This window comes from Chelonoidis abingdonii, chromosome 5, assembly GCF_003597395.2.
Source record: "Chelonoidis abingdonii isolate Lonesome George chromosome 5, CheloAbing_2.0, whole genome shotgun sequence".
Classification (NCBI taxonomy): domain Eukaryota; kingdom Metazoa; phylum Chordata; order Testudines; family Testudinidae; genus Chelonoidis; species Chelonoidis abingdonii.
In genome coordinates, this window is record NC_133773.1 from 42,910,139 (window position 1) to 42,924,393 (window position 14,255).

At 37.1% G+C, this 14,255-nt stretch overlaps 1 protein-coding gene across 10 annotated transcripts in view; it reads left to right on the forward strand.

Annotated features, from left to right (window-relative positions):
- BLTP1 (bridge-like lipid transfer protein family member 1) overlaps positions 1-14,255 on the forward strand; it is a 228,022-nt gene that overhangs the window by 177,411 nt on the left and 36,356 nt on the right. For 3 of the 10 annotated variants that reach the window (XM_032776032.2, XM_075066260.1, XM_032776033.2), the window contains 8 exons: positions 676-902; positions 1,742-1,872; positions 4,099-4,222; positions 5,482-5,591; positions 7,730-7,820; positions 8,413-8,475; positions 10,189-10,433; positions 12,159-12,374. In XM_032776032.2, the coding sequence (XP_032631923.1) occupies positions 676-902; positions 1,742-1,872; positions 4,099-4,222; positions 5,482-5,591; positions 7,730-7,820; positions 8,413-8,475; positions 10,189-10,433; positions 12,159-12,374 (1,207 nt within the window). Of the gene's footprint in view, positions 1-675; positions 903-1,343; positions 1,542-1,741; positions 1,873-4,098; positions 4,223-5,481; positions 5,592-7,729; positions 7,821-8,412; positions 8,476-10,188; positions 10,434-12,158; positions 12,375-14,255 lie in introns of all 10 variants that reach the window. The other 7 variants (XM_032776031.2, XM_075066259.1, XM_032776036.2 and 4 more) reach the window with 4 other exon arrangements.

Below are 14,255 nucleotides of genomic sequence, written 5' to 3' on the forward strand. Positions count from 1 at the left end.
AAAGAAGCTTACAAAGTCCATTAAGCCATATCTGTTTTTTGATGCTCTATGGTGGAACTTGGTTGGAAACTTCTGTTCCCTCTTAAGATGAAATATGTAAAACTCCAGCGTGGTAACCATTTCACCCATTCAGTAGGCACTAGAAATTATATGTTCAAGACTCAAAGGATGCAGGTGCAGGCTTTAATGCACCGTTAAAATCTTTGTGATTTGAGTAATTCCAAGAGTCTGATTTGTGAACAGTTAAAGATTATTTTCTCACATGCCCATCCTTTGGGTTTCACTGCTGTTGGAGTCCCTGTGTTGGAAATGGTAAACCTAGCTGAGAGAGAGATGGGAATTCATATTTCATGTTTGTCTTCTAGTGGCTAACTGTGCCTTTTTCACACCCTGGAGAATTTACTTTCCATGTGGCCTATCAGATTTTCCTTATATTCAATAGAGAAATCTTAATACAAACTTAATAGATATATCTGTTAACTGTATTCAAAGTGTGTTTCAGTTCTGGAAAGGTCTCACTGGGGGCTTTTTACGAGTGGGCAGAGCCAAGGCAGCGCCCCATGCTGGATAAGTCTGGTTCTGTCTCCTAAGCTGTAGAAGCAGACATGACATCCAATGACAAACCCGGTTACAAGGAAGAGAAAAATCATCAGGCAAATTTTCTCTTTTAAACAGAAAGCAATAGTGCTGGAACCTGGACCCTCAATGTGTTATGGAAGATGTGCGGTATTGATGTCCACATGGATCCTAACATTGGGAAAAGATTAAATGCTTTGGGTAATACCCTCACGACACTGACAGGAGAAGAAGATGTTGATGACATTGCTGACCTCAATTCTGTAAACATAGTTGACCTATCGGATGAGGATGAAGTTGATACCATGTCTCCCACTATACATGCAGTAAGAGAATCAACCAAAATAGTGTCTAAATTTATTTTGTTAAATTATTTGGGCATAGCAGTAAGCCTCAGAAAAATTCTATTTGTGTGTGTGTGTGTGTGTGTGTGTGTGTGTGTGTGTGTATGGGGTGGGGAGATTTTTGCGGACCATTTCTGTTAGATGCCATAGTAGGCATTCAGGCTAACTTTAAGCACTCGCTTTGGAAGGCTTTGGCTACAGTTACTCTGATTATCCTAGCAAGCAATGGAAGATACTAACATTACTAACTAGCTAGAAGAACCAAATTTTCAGTAGCAAAAACCAATACTGTGTGTCAACTAGTATTTTGGTTTCATATTAAGTAGTTTTTTTAACAATTATTTCTTTACAGAATTGCAGTTTTGCAAGAATCTTGTACTGGCTCTGGGGAAAACCACATTAACATTCCTATTTATTATTTAGAAATCAGATGGAGTTTCATTATGTGGAGATGCACACAAGTTAACATTTGGGCAGCGGATTGTAAATCACCTGTTGGGTTTGAGCCCCCAAAGCCATCGATATTCCGTTCCTGTAGAGTATCTGTCGGGGTCAGCGATGTGTGACTCTACTCATTCTAGTTCACATTTGAGAGCGGGCAGATCTTGCTCATGGGGACATGTATGTAGCAGCTAATGTTTGTCTTTAAGCAAATGATGGGACTTGAATCATTGGAAAATTTCAAATCAGCTGCCGGTTGACTTTTAAAAATAGTGTTTGCATGTGGTGTTTTGATTTAGGGTGTACAATTCATTGTACCTGTGACTTAAAATTGGTTCTTATGTTTAACAAGGAATTTAATGAAACATTATTTTGAATAGGAAACTGTTGATTATCGGCGACAGGGAGCATCTGGTAGCCAAGTTGGCGAGCAGAGAGGAAGAAAATTTGTGAAACGTTTAGTAGATATTAGGGAACTGAATGAACAAGCCAAAGTAATTGATGACCTCAGGTAAGTTGGCTTTTCTTGTGTTTTAAAACAAAAGAAAAAAAACACTCCCCCAATAGTTAAGAACATAAAAGAGGCTATACTAGATCAGACCAATGGTCCATCTATCCTAGTATCCTGTCTTCTGACAATGGCCAATGTCAGGTGTTTCAGAGGGAATGAACAGAAGAGGTAATCATCTAGTCATCCATCCCCTGTCGTCCATTCCCAGCTTCTGGCAAACAGAGGCTAGGGACACGTCAGACCACGGTTTTGCATCCCTGCCCATTCTGGCTAATAGCCATTGAAGGACCTATCCTCCATGAACTTATCTAGTTATTTTTTTAACCCTGTTATGGTCTTGGCCTTCACAACATCAGTGGCAAAGAGTTCCACAGATTGACTGTACATTGTGTGAAGGAGTACTTACTCATGTTTGTTTTTAAACCTGCTGCCTGTTAATTGCATTGGGTGACTCCTGGTTCTTGTTTTATGTTAAGGGATAAATGACACTTCATTATTTACTTTCTCCACACCAATCGTGATTTTATAGGTCTCTATCATATTCCCCCCCACCCATTAGTCATCTCTCCAAGCTGAAAAGTCCCAGTCTTATTAATCTATCCTCATAGTTTGGGAAAAACAAATTGAAACTGGGCTTTCCCTTTTCTTACCTCTAGTGCTTCAGCATTGGCGGAACTATACAATCTACAAGAGGAAATGATGTTTTAATCGTTGATCATTCTGGTTGTAGTAGAGAAAGTTAGGTTCACAAGTGGCCATTAAAATCCCCAGGAAGCTCTCCTGAGTGTCAAGTATCAGAGGGGTAGCCGTGTTAGTCTGAATCTGTAAAAGCAGCAGAGAATCCTGTGGCACCTGAGTGTCAAGTCATCTTTCATTTCTGGTTTTGCCTCACATTGATGGCAATGTGTCAGCAGCTCCAACATCATGACAAATCATATTTCCATTATGATTTGTAGCACTTCTGTTACCAGCTATACGATTGTGACTTGCTGGAGTGACAGTGCTTTGAAGTTGAAATGAGATCACATTCACTGTAGGATGAAGAAACCTCTCAAAATAAACTACTTTATGGCTTTTATATGATTATATTTTTATTATATAAATAATTCACAGTCACAGTAATACTCCATAAAACACACACAAAGGGAAAATTAAAAATGTCACCTGAAAGTGCTCATGACAAGAGTCAGCTATGAGTTTTGTATGAAAACATTTTATTTGCATTTTTGGCATTTGGAAGGCAAGGTCAATCATAGTAAAAAGTGGAATCACCTATGATAAAAAGTGCCTGTTGCTAATTGATTGCTAAATTATAATGAAGAATGGACATACTTTACTATTTCAGCTTTAGGCAAGATTGCTAGCAGCAGTCAGTTGCAGGCTAGTTGTATCCAAACTTTTTGATATACAAACATAGCCAAGTGACTGTGATGACCAAAATTAATGTTTGCACCTTTCTGTCCTCAACGTATTGTAGCATCAACAAACCCTGTTCTCTTTAAAATAACATGTATCTTAGTGAGTTTCCTTTCTAAACTTGTTTATGTTCAAGTTTGTTATTCCTATAGGAGATTTTCTTCTTCTGCCTTCCATATCAAGGGATCTGATCAGTCTGGTCTGCCATTGTGGGAAGCTCTTTCTTCCTGGAAATTTTCCCCAGTTCAGTCTGCCTCCTGGCATCTCTAGCAAGTGGTTTCCACTCCCTGCCTGCTTTTCTTGAACTAAGGAACATAGAAAATACTTAAAAATTATAATTTTCATCCAGATTTGTTCCAGCTGGGAATCTTTGCTTTCTTTAGGAGCCTTTCTTTTCAAAGGGAGCTGCTCTCTAGCAACTATCCCTCTTCCACCTCTGTTGGCATCACAATATAATGTTTGATATCTTGTATATTTTGCTACACACCCCTTTTTCTGTTTCCTGAATGTGTGACTTGGCGGTAAAAACCTTGAAATTATGGGTACTTGCAAAGAAGTTACAGTATGGACAAAAGTTGTATAGTGAAATAATGGTGGACCCTCAACAGCCATATATGGAAAAGATAGCATTGGTGATAGATAACTCCTGAAAAACAAGAAGCTGATTGGGTAATGGGTTGAAAGGCTTTAAGATTGTCACAGGAACACAGTATTCAGGTTTTGTTGCTTAAAGGAAAGGGTGAAAGTAGTGTTTAACTTTATTAGTTATTCCTTCCATCTGGAAAACTCATTATCCTGACTTATTCCCAGAAAACTAGGTGCAAGTGAAGGAACCATAAACCAAGAAATCCAGCGCTATCAACAATTAGAGTCAGTAGCTGTGAATGACATTCGCCGAGATGTCCGTAAAAAACTACGTAGGTCCAGCATGAGGGTGAGCAATTTTCTAAAGCTGTTTGGCAAGTTCTTAAGATTTTCACTTATAAGTTTCTCTTCCACATATTAAAAATAAATAAAAGGCACTGAAAAAGAAAGGTAAAAGGACTATTAAATATGTAAAACACATGGTTTAGCTTTCTGGGAAAACAGATTATTCTGTCCTACTGGAGATAGAAAACCAGAATTTTAATGGTACTGTATATTAGGTGGATTTTTGTTTGCTTTTCTATGACAAATCTTTAGGAGAAAAACTATTTTGATATCTCTATTTTAACTTTTAAAATAGATGTTTTTAATATTTTTAAATATATCTTTGTTCAGAAAATGTACACAAGAATTGGCTTCCAGAGGTTTGGAAGCTATAATATGCAATGCTGTAGCATTTACTAGCCAAGACTCAAACTCAGGCTTTCAGAGGTGGTGGCGATCATAAAACATTGCCTGGCTGCGCCAGAAGAATCCAGATATGATAAGCATGCTTGAGGACCTGAGCAAAATCTGTTATATTCCATTTGGCTGATTTATTTTATTAGGTTCATAATGTATGCTAAAAGAAATTGCTTATTCCCAAATTGAGATGCCTTTTTATTAATAAAAAATACACTATCATTAAAGATAAAAACAGCAAGCAGGAGAAAATACCCAAACAGAAATAAAGCTCCAACCCAAACAATGTCCTCACTCACCCACAAATGCCTGCTCTGATCATGCCACCCCCTGCCATAAAGCATGGCAAAAGGGTATTTGCAGCAGAGCCTGAAGATCAGTACATTTGAGCTATTCTGGACCAAGAAATGAGTCCATCCCAAAGCAAGGGACCCCTCTCAGAGAGTATTCTGTTGGCAGCTTCTTCTTAAATGAGGAGGTTGTAGCTCGTGTTCCTCTGCTGACTGCATTTGCAGCAATATCATATGAAGAGAGGACTTGTATTCAAGTAGGCAGATCCCAAACTACTCGGTGCAGGGGGGTCACCCTGTTCTCCTGACAGCAAGAAAGTGCCAGTGCCAGCTAGTATGAAAGGTGAGTGAATCGTCCAGAGACTAATCAAAATAAAGATTTGAGCAAAGGGCTGAAGAGGAGTGCCTTGAGCACTTGCTACAAAATAAAATTATTTTGTAAAAGTTTTTTCATAACCGTTGGCGTGGCTGTAAAATAAAATGTTTTAAGTAGTGGAATTTTTCCACATTGCCATGTTTGTGTATAATTTTCATTATTTTTATCCTCAACATCTTAAATATATTTTCTTTTATTTAGGCTGCTTCTCTGAAGGACAAATGGGGCCTAGGTTACAAACCCAGCTATAACCGATCTAAAACAATTTCAGCATCTGGAAGACCACCTCTAAAAAGAATGGACAGGGCAAGGTAGAGTATTTTTGGCAAATGACTGTGCACGTGGGAGGATGAGATCTGTAATGAAGTTAGAATAGACAGCAACAAGGAGAATGTCTAATTGTGGAGCTTCATGTCTTTTGCCATAGGTGATGGGTATATATATATTTTTTTTTAGAGTGGATATGAGAAAATGTTTTCGAGAGATGCGAGGTTTGACAAATGAAGTTTCTTACCTTTTGTGAAGTATCTGTTTTTGGCATACCATGTCTCTAAAGCAGCTTGACTTAGAAATTCCATATTTGTTTTGTCAGTCTTCTGAGAGCTAATGTCTGTACATTTCTCAGGAGGTTTGATGATTACAGATATTCACTGTGGACATTCATAGTGCTCAGATCTAACAGAATTAATAAGGTCTATGGTCTTCTACACTTCCTAGTCAGTATGCACAGCTGAACAATCAAGTTTAAGTGCATCCATAAATCTATAAAGGCAAAGCTTTACCAGAAGTTATTGGAAGCTAAAGAGTTGGGGGTTTGCATTGCTGTCTTGGAAACTGAACCTGGATTCTGGAAATTAAATTGAGATCTTTCTGTCTCATGCATCAGCCTCCAAGATGCTACAGTTTAAATTTGGCTAACTATTTTGAGATGTTTCACAAGCAGAATAAACTCCATCTCCTTCTTCCAGAGCTGTATTTGCTCTGCAGGACTGAGTTAAGAAGTAGTAAACCTTAAGGTAGTAAAATCATCAGATATTACTCTGAATGCACTCAGTGAGCCAGTCTGTTGAGGAGAAAGGTGTCACTTTTTATGTAGTCATTTTGCAGGACTTTTAAGAACCACATTTGAAGGTTCTACTCAGCAGGCACTTCAGGGGAGGCTAATAAGTAAAGAGGACATGATATATACCTTTGATTTTTACACTCCATTGTCAACCTCATATTAGAAAAAGGATTAAACTACTAGTGGAGGGAAGGCAACTTTTTAGTTCAGCAAATGATTTCCTTTTCTCCGTCTTCCAAGTATTCTGAAGCTTGCAGCAGCAAGTTGCAGCTGTCATAACAAAATATTATGCATCAACTTTGCTTGGTGTCACTGTTGCTTTGTGAATAAGCATGTTGTTGTTTTTGTACAATCAGCAGAGGGAAAGCACACATTGGAGGGTTTGGATTTTAAAAAATTAGTGGCTACATTTTAATCAGCAATAAAGTACAGTACTAGATTTAAAAAAAAGAAAACAGAAGAGGGAACTTAGCTGTTAGAATTATAAGGATCTTCTCTATCTATTATAGACATTTTTAAGTGAAGACGAATTGGTTGAAAATTTTGAGCATTAGTTTTAAAGGTAGATTGAAGCTTAAAAAAATACCCAAAGAGATCCCAATATATCAGAGAACAGCTCTTCCAAATTACAAATGGCTTTAAACAAAATGGATCAAAATGAATTCCTCTTTTACTTGCCTTAACAAGGTTAATGTTTCTTCTGAACTGGTTAGCATTACTGATACCATACACAGTAGAAGGAGTGCAAGTGTGAAGACTCAAATCCAGGCAGGTAAAAAGCATTTCACTTCATCTTTTAACAAAATCATCCTCAGAGAATTAGGAATTCTGTTGGGAAGATTAATAAAATGTTGTGTTATGTGGTTTATTCAGCTGGCTAGCCTATCAAGGAGTGCTTAAGATTTTCTCAAAAGCTAGTGAGTTGTTAATTGTGAACGAGAAGTTGTAAATTTGCACTACAAATATGTCATGATGATTTCATTCATTTTGAAAGATTGTCTGTATTTTGTGAATATGCATAATCTTCCAGTTGTACTTCAGTGCACGTGACAAGTCACACACATCTTATATTTTTAACTGTCTTTCTGCTTCTTGGCCTGTGCTTGAAAAGAGTAAAAAATAAAAACAAAAAAAGCCCTGCAAAATTAAGTTAGCTGCTGGCCAAAGTCATTTGAAACTTCATGTTTTTTCTTTTTATATGCCATAAATTCTTGAATACTGATTTAATACCATTTCATTTCTATAAAATGTTAAGCATTGACTTAGGCTTTATATTTTTATTGCAACAGCTTTTGTGTAGTTATTGAACTTTTACGTGGCAAGTATATCCTGCGTTACGTTCAAAACTGTAATAGTTTGTTTATTCCTTTTATATTTTGCTTGTAGCTCTCGACCAGGAGACAGTGAAGAGCTCCCAGAAATCCGTGTAGATGCAGCATCTCCTGGACCCAGAGTAACCTTCAACATACAGGACCCTGTAAGGCATACCAATTTAATTAGTATACCATGCTACAGTAGATTAAATACCATGTTGACTGGTAGCATCTTGGAAGCCCCTGAGTTAAATATACTTACGAAGATTTGAATTGCCAACCCCGCTTGATAATTATTTAGTCTGGTGGTGTCCATCTTAACACAGAAATTATTAATAGAAATATCAAACTAAAGAATTTTCACTTCTTTAAATAGGTTAGTTTATATTTTTAACAAGGTTCACTTCCAGGTATCCTCAGACCAAGAGCTATGCTGTGAAAAAAATAATACACATGGTTAACGTGTTGTTGCTATTTTTAACAGATGTGCACAATAGTCATGTGCTAATTTGTATGTTTAGCCTTGTTTAACATTTTGGAAATGGTTATTAATGAAATAAACATTTTCTGAGTTTGCTATAGTCTGACACACACATCTATCTGTATGTTTAAAATGTATTATTCAAATATCAGGTTTTTTGTTGCAATATCCCCTCGTCCCCATCCTTCCTAAATGTGTCGTTGCTGTTGGTTTTGAATGAGTCATGCTATGGTAACTGTTTTAATTTTATTTTTTCTTTTTCATTTTTAATTAAGTTGAATAAAACAGTTTTGGGGATTACACAACAATCCAGCTGTCCAGGGGAAGGGTATTTTCAGGTACTTGTAAAAAGAAAAAATACATACTTTGCCATAGCACTAATTCACCTCACTGGCAGCTGCTCTTCTGTTATTCATCTCTCTTTCAAATTCCACTAGGCAGAATGTATATCAGTTTTTAAAAAAAGATTTTAAGTTTAAACATGTAAAAAGTTATAGGTGGAGATGATAAATTGAGTTCTCAAGGATGCTTACATTCCTATATTTAGCTTAAATTTTGCGGTTTTTTTGTAAAACTAGTAATGACATATTTTGTTTGCATATTTAAAAAAGGCCTTGATGAAGGCTAATCTAAATTGTGGAGACTACAATAAGGCAAGCCATGATCTATTCTTGTATGCAGAGCGTACTGTAGAGAAGGACTCAGGGCCCACACAATTATCTTAATCTTTTTCAAGTGTGTCTCAAGAGTGCAGGCATCAACACTGATGGAATATAATTCCAAGGTGGGAGGCCATCAAGCATCATAATTTGATACTGGAGTTCCTATACCTAGTACAGTTGTGTAAGGTATCTTATTTAAAGGAAGCAGGATAACCAGTTTGTCAAAATTAGTGCCCAAACAACTCACCTACTTAAAAAAAACCTTTTAATTTTAAAAAGATACTCTAGACATATTGAATGGAAGAAACTAAGTACACTTTTTAGAAGACAATTATCTAACTTTTCCCCTTCCACCTTTCCTCTATTTTTCTTTTATAAGTTTCTGAATTAGAATGCTTTTTCAGATCACCTTAGACTGTTGATGTCTAAACAGCTCATTTCTGAGAACAAAAGGAAAGGCAGAATTGTGCTTTGCTGAGTTCTTTTATCTACATTTAACACAGAACGTATCAAAAGGTTCCATTCATTTGTAATATCCATTTCTATCAATTTTCCACAGCTTAGAAAAGACTGTCGGATATTAAGTAGTGTTAAGTCAGATGTTGGATGTGTTAATGGCCATAATGAAAGCATGGAGCAAATTATCAAAGGATCTTCCACTCAACACCCATTTGAATGCACAAACAATCCAAATAGCACTTCGTTGGCCCATGTGTTAGTTTAACACCTGCATGTACAGTTGTTTAGATTCTATCCCTGCATATACAGGTGTTAGTGCTTGAAAACTCTTTGTGTGGGGGTATTTGCTGATGCAAAGTGCACCAAAACAGTTGGGACCACTTTTTGGAAATGTAACACTAAAGTTTCTTCCCATCAAGTCACTTTTATCCACTTTTTAAAAAGAAGAGCATAATGTATAAGAGAATACTGTACATTCTGTACTAGTACTTTGCATGCCCTTTCATTCACTAACAGATTCCTGTGCATTTCTCTAATTTACAGGTGGCCATGATGATTCTTTCTTTCTGTTCTATTTTCTTTACTTTTAAAATTTGTTTTCAATTAAATGTTCATTCTTCTCGTGATGGCCTGTCATAATGATCAGAGCTTGATACTGTTTAATTATCTAGCTAACAAATTCAACTCAATCACTAAGTCAATGGTAAATGTATGGTACTGTTTTTCCTCCAAACCTGTACATTTATTTATTGTGTTACATAATTCATTTCATACCTTCCTAAATCTGACACTTCTGTCTGTTCAAAATGAGGAACCTGAGCTTTGAGAGTTCTTAAAAGCACTCTTGCGTTTTCCCCAGGATATCTTAATTTTTGCATAGTGAAAACAGTAACTGTGAACTTGAATATCTTTTTGTCTTTTCACAATCAGTTTCCAGAGGAGACAGAACTGGACCTTTTGTCAGTAACTATTGATGGTCCATCCCATTACTCATCTGCTAGTGAAGGATCATACTCAGTATTCAGTTCACCCAAAACTCCAGTAGTCTTCTCACCAAGCATTCCCTTCCAGCCTGAAGAGGGACGGCGGGATGACAGTTTATCTTCAACCAGTGAAGACTCTGAGAAGGAGGAAGACAATGAGAGAGAGAAGGCTTATTTTTACAGAAAACCACAGTAAGCAATTTGTTTAAAAATATTTTCATTAGGGCCATGACAAAATGGTCTTTAAAGTTCATATCTTAGGTCTAGAATAGCTTTTGCTGACCCAGGATTGAATGTTGCCTGTCCTTGGCTTCAGCAGGTGTAATTCCAGGGTAGGGAGGAGGGAATGTCTGACGACCTTCTTATTTTTTTTTTTTAATAGTGGCTGTTGGAAGCCTCTCAGATTTTGGAATGTTGGAATAAATCTCAGTTATTGGGCAGGGGGTAGGTGAGGAGGGTCAAAAGTACACAGTATCTTATTTAACGTATAGTTCTGCAATTTATCTAATGGCTAAGCTTGGGCTAAATGTATATCTACAAACACAGCATTATAAACAACTTTGAGAGGTGATATATATTAAAAAATAATATACATAACAAAATGTGTTATTGTTAAGGTTCCTTCCTCCCTCTGAACTTTAGGGTACAGATGTGGGGACCCACATGAAAGACCCCCAAGCTTATTTACCAGCTTAGGTTAACAGTACGCTGCCACCACCAAGCGTGTTTCAAATCTTACGGGAGAGCCACTTGGGAAATATTTGGGGGAAGGCAGAGTTCCAAGTCCCTAACCACCACCCCCCGCCTTTCCTGGGGAGATTTGAGACTAATTCCTCCCCACCCCCCCAAGTCCTTACATCGCTTTTCCTGGGTAGGTTTGAGAGTATACCCTCACCAATTAGTCCTGGTGAACACAGATCCAAGACCCTTGGATCTTAAAACAATGAAAAAATCAATTAGAGTCTTAAAAAAGAATTTTAATTAAAGAAAAAGGTAAAATCATCTTTGTAAAAATCAGGATGGAAAATAGCTTTACAGGGTAATCAGATTTAAAGAGTCCAGAGGAACCCCCTCTAGCCTTAGGTTCAAAGTTACAGCAAACAGAGGTAAACACTCTAGCAAAAGGAACGTTTATAAGTTGAGAAAACAAAGATAAAACTAACGTACTTTACCTGGCTGTTACTTACAAGTTTGAACTATGAGAGACTTGTGCAGAAAGATTTGGAGAGCATGAATTGCTGTCCGGTCCCTCTTAGTCCCAAGAGCAAACAACCTGCAAAACAAAGAGCACACAAACAAAAGCCTGCCCCCGCCCCCAAGATTTGAAAGTATCTTGTCCCCTTATTGGTCCTTGGGGTCAGGTGTCAGCCAGGTTACCTGAGCTTCTTAAGTCTTTACAGGTAAAAGGATTTTATAGTATTGTACACAGGAGGGTTGTTACCCTTCCCTTTATAGTTATGACAGTTATATTTAATTGTCTCCCTCTTCCATATCCCTTGTTTGTTGCTTGTTGTCTTAGTCCTGCCTCAGATAGCTACAGTCTATGTCTACAGGGCCCAGTCCAGATCAACCACAGGATGACCAGATGTCCCGATTTTATAGGGATAGTCCTGATTTTTGGGTCTTTTTCTTATATAGGCTCCTATTACTCCCCACACCCTGTCCCGATTTTTCACAGTTGCTGTCTGGTCACCCTAATCAACCATGAAGTAAATATTGAATAATACCTTAGTGGAAGATGGACCAAGATAGCAGTGTGCACCTATGAAAATTTACCATATGGTACTTCTTACAGAAAACTTCTTAAAATTTTATATATAGTGGGTAACTGACTTGCCAGCAAATACATTAGTAGATAACCTTGGAAGGAATCTTGTCACAGTGCTAATATCTGACAAGTAATTGTTCTTTCTGCAGGAATACCACTCGTAAGAAAGCAACAGGCTTTGCTGCAGTTCACCAACTGTTTACTGACCGCTGGCCAACAACTCCTGGCAACAGAAATGTGACTGGCACAACCACAGAGAGAAATATTGACTTTGAACTTGATATCAGAGTTGAAATTGATTGTGGAAAATGTGTGCTGCATCCAACAACGCTTCAGCAAGAGCATGATGAAATCAGCTTAAGAAGGTAAAAAAACCTATTGAAAGACAGTTATATTACTAAATCATATTAGAAAGCAGTGTATTACTGTATTATGCCCGTCTTTCTGTATTTGATATTTATTTAATCACAAATAAGACAACTTACTGATATATGTCCCAATTGATGTAAATCAGTACACAACACAATACTCAGTGGTAACTGTGCATTGACTCATTTGGAAAGCATAGAAACTATAATAATTCCCACCATTTTTAGCCAGTTAGTGGTCAGTAATTCGTATCATCACCACACGTTGCCATAGCATGCAATAAATTTAATTATGATTGAATTATAGTCTTTGTTCTGGAAAAACATGAATGTTTGCTTTCCCCAAAGGCTTGAGTCTGATTAGCCCGACAACAAGAAATGAGCATACACCTGTTTCCTTCTTACCCATCCTTTCTATAAGTGGAAATTTTAAGCTTTTAAATCGCCTGGATTCCTTTTTTACTCTCCAAATAAATGCCTGATCGTACTGTCTCAAAAATTTTGAAATACACTGCTGAGTTGATGCATACTGGGCTAATGCTGTTTTTTCTTGATATTCTGTTCCAACATGTTTTTCATTTTACTCGCTGTCATTGAGATAATGTTCGCTGTACAATTATGAAGTGTAATCCTGACTCCACTGAAAACAGTTGGAGCTTTGCCATTGACTTCAATGGGACACGATTTCAACCTGTTTTTTTAAACCCTTCTTTCCATTCTGCAGATATGCTTTGACAGCCAGTGGCCTCTGTTTTTTGTTATTCATTCTTAACCAAATACACCTTTACTTTTAATTTCTTCTTTTAACTTTAGCACAATGTTAATGATAACCTAGCTTTAGCAAAACTGAACTCTTAGAATTTGTAATGTCATTCTTACCTTTCCCATATTTTAAATCCATGCAAGGATTTGTGTGTAGTAACAGGTCTTTTTTTCCCCTTTCCTCCTATAATCTCTGAAGAGAGGAACCTGCAGCTGAATATCAGGCTGTGGCTGTCACACTTTAGGCAATCCCGTGACACTTTAATGTAGTGATAGCACATATTTGAGTAATCTCTCAACATACAGCAGTGGGGGCATTTCTGAAAGAGTATACACCTCTACCCCGATATAATGCTGTCCTTGGGAGCCAAAAAATCTTACCATGTTATAGGTGACACTGTGTTATATCGAAGTTGTTTTGATCTGCTGGAGTGCGCAGCCCCTTTTCTTCCCCCCCACCCCCAGGAGCACTGCTTTATCACGTTAGATCTGAATTCGTGTTATATCAGGTTGTGTTATATCGGGGTAGAGGTATATAAGGAAATCATACTGTTGAATTTCTGAATGACTTTAAAATGGACATGGGACAGAGTAGAAATTTTTTTTTCTTTAATGAGAGATATATTTTGTTTTGGTTTTCATATTGCTTTATTATTATTTTGCTGTGTCACTTGTGTAAATGGAATTTGGCATGCAGGGGGTGGAAATCATAAGGGGAGAGCAGAAACAGTGAAAAATCCACAAATGTTACCTGCAGTATGAATTCATAATCTACTATAGATAAACTTGAGAATGAAAGCAAGGGACACTTTACTACTTTTTGTCATTTTTAAAAAACGTTGGTTTTAACTTTAAAATCTGCAAATAACACTAATATATTTTGGCAAAAGCAGAGGGGGATGGGAAAAGGCCAAAGGAGAATTAAAGGCCAGGGGAATAGAGATATGATGGGCAAAGAACAACTAAAAGGGGTGCCAATGCTTCTACTATTCATCATGAAATTACAATGTAATTTTTAAAAAGAAAATCCCCTAAATTTTAAATACTGGAAAACATACTTGTTTTGGAGTATTAGGTCTGTACTAAAACAGGTTGTATATTGTTATTTATCTGTAG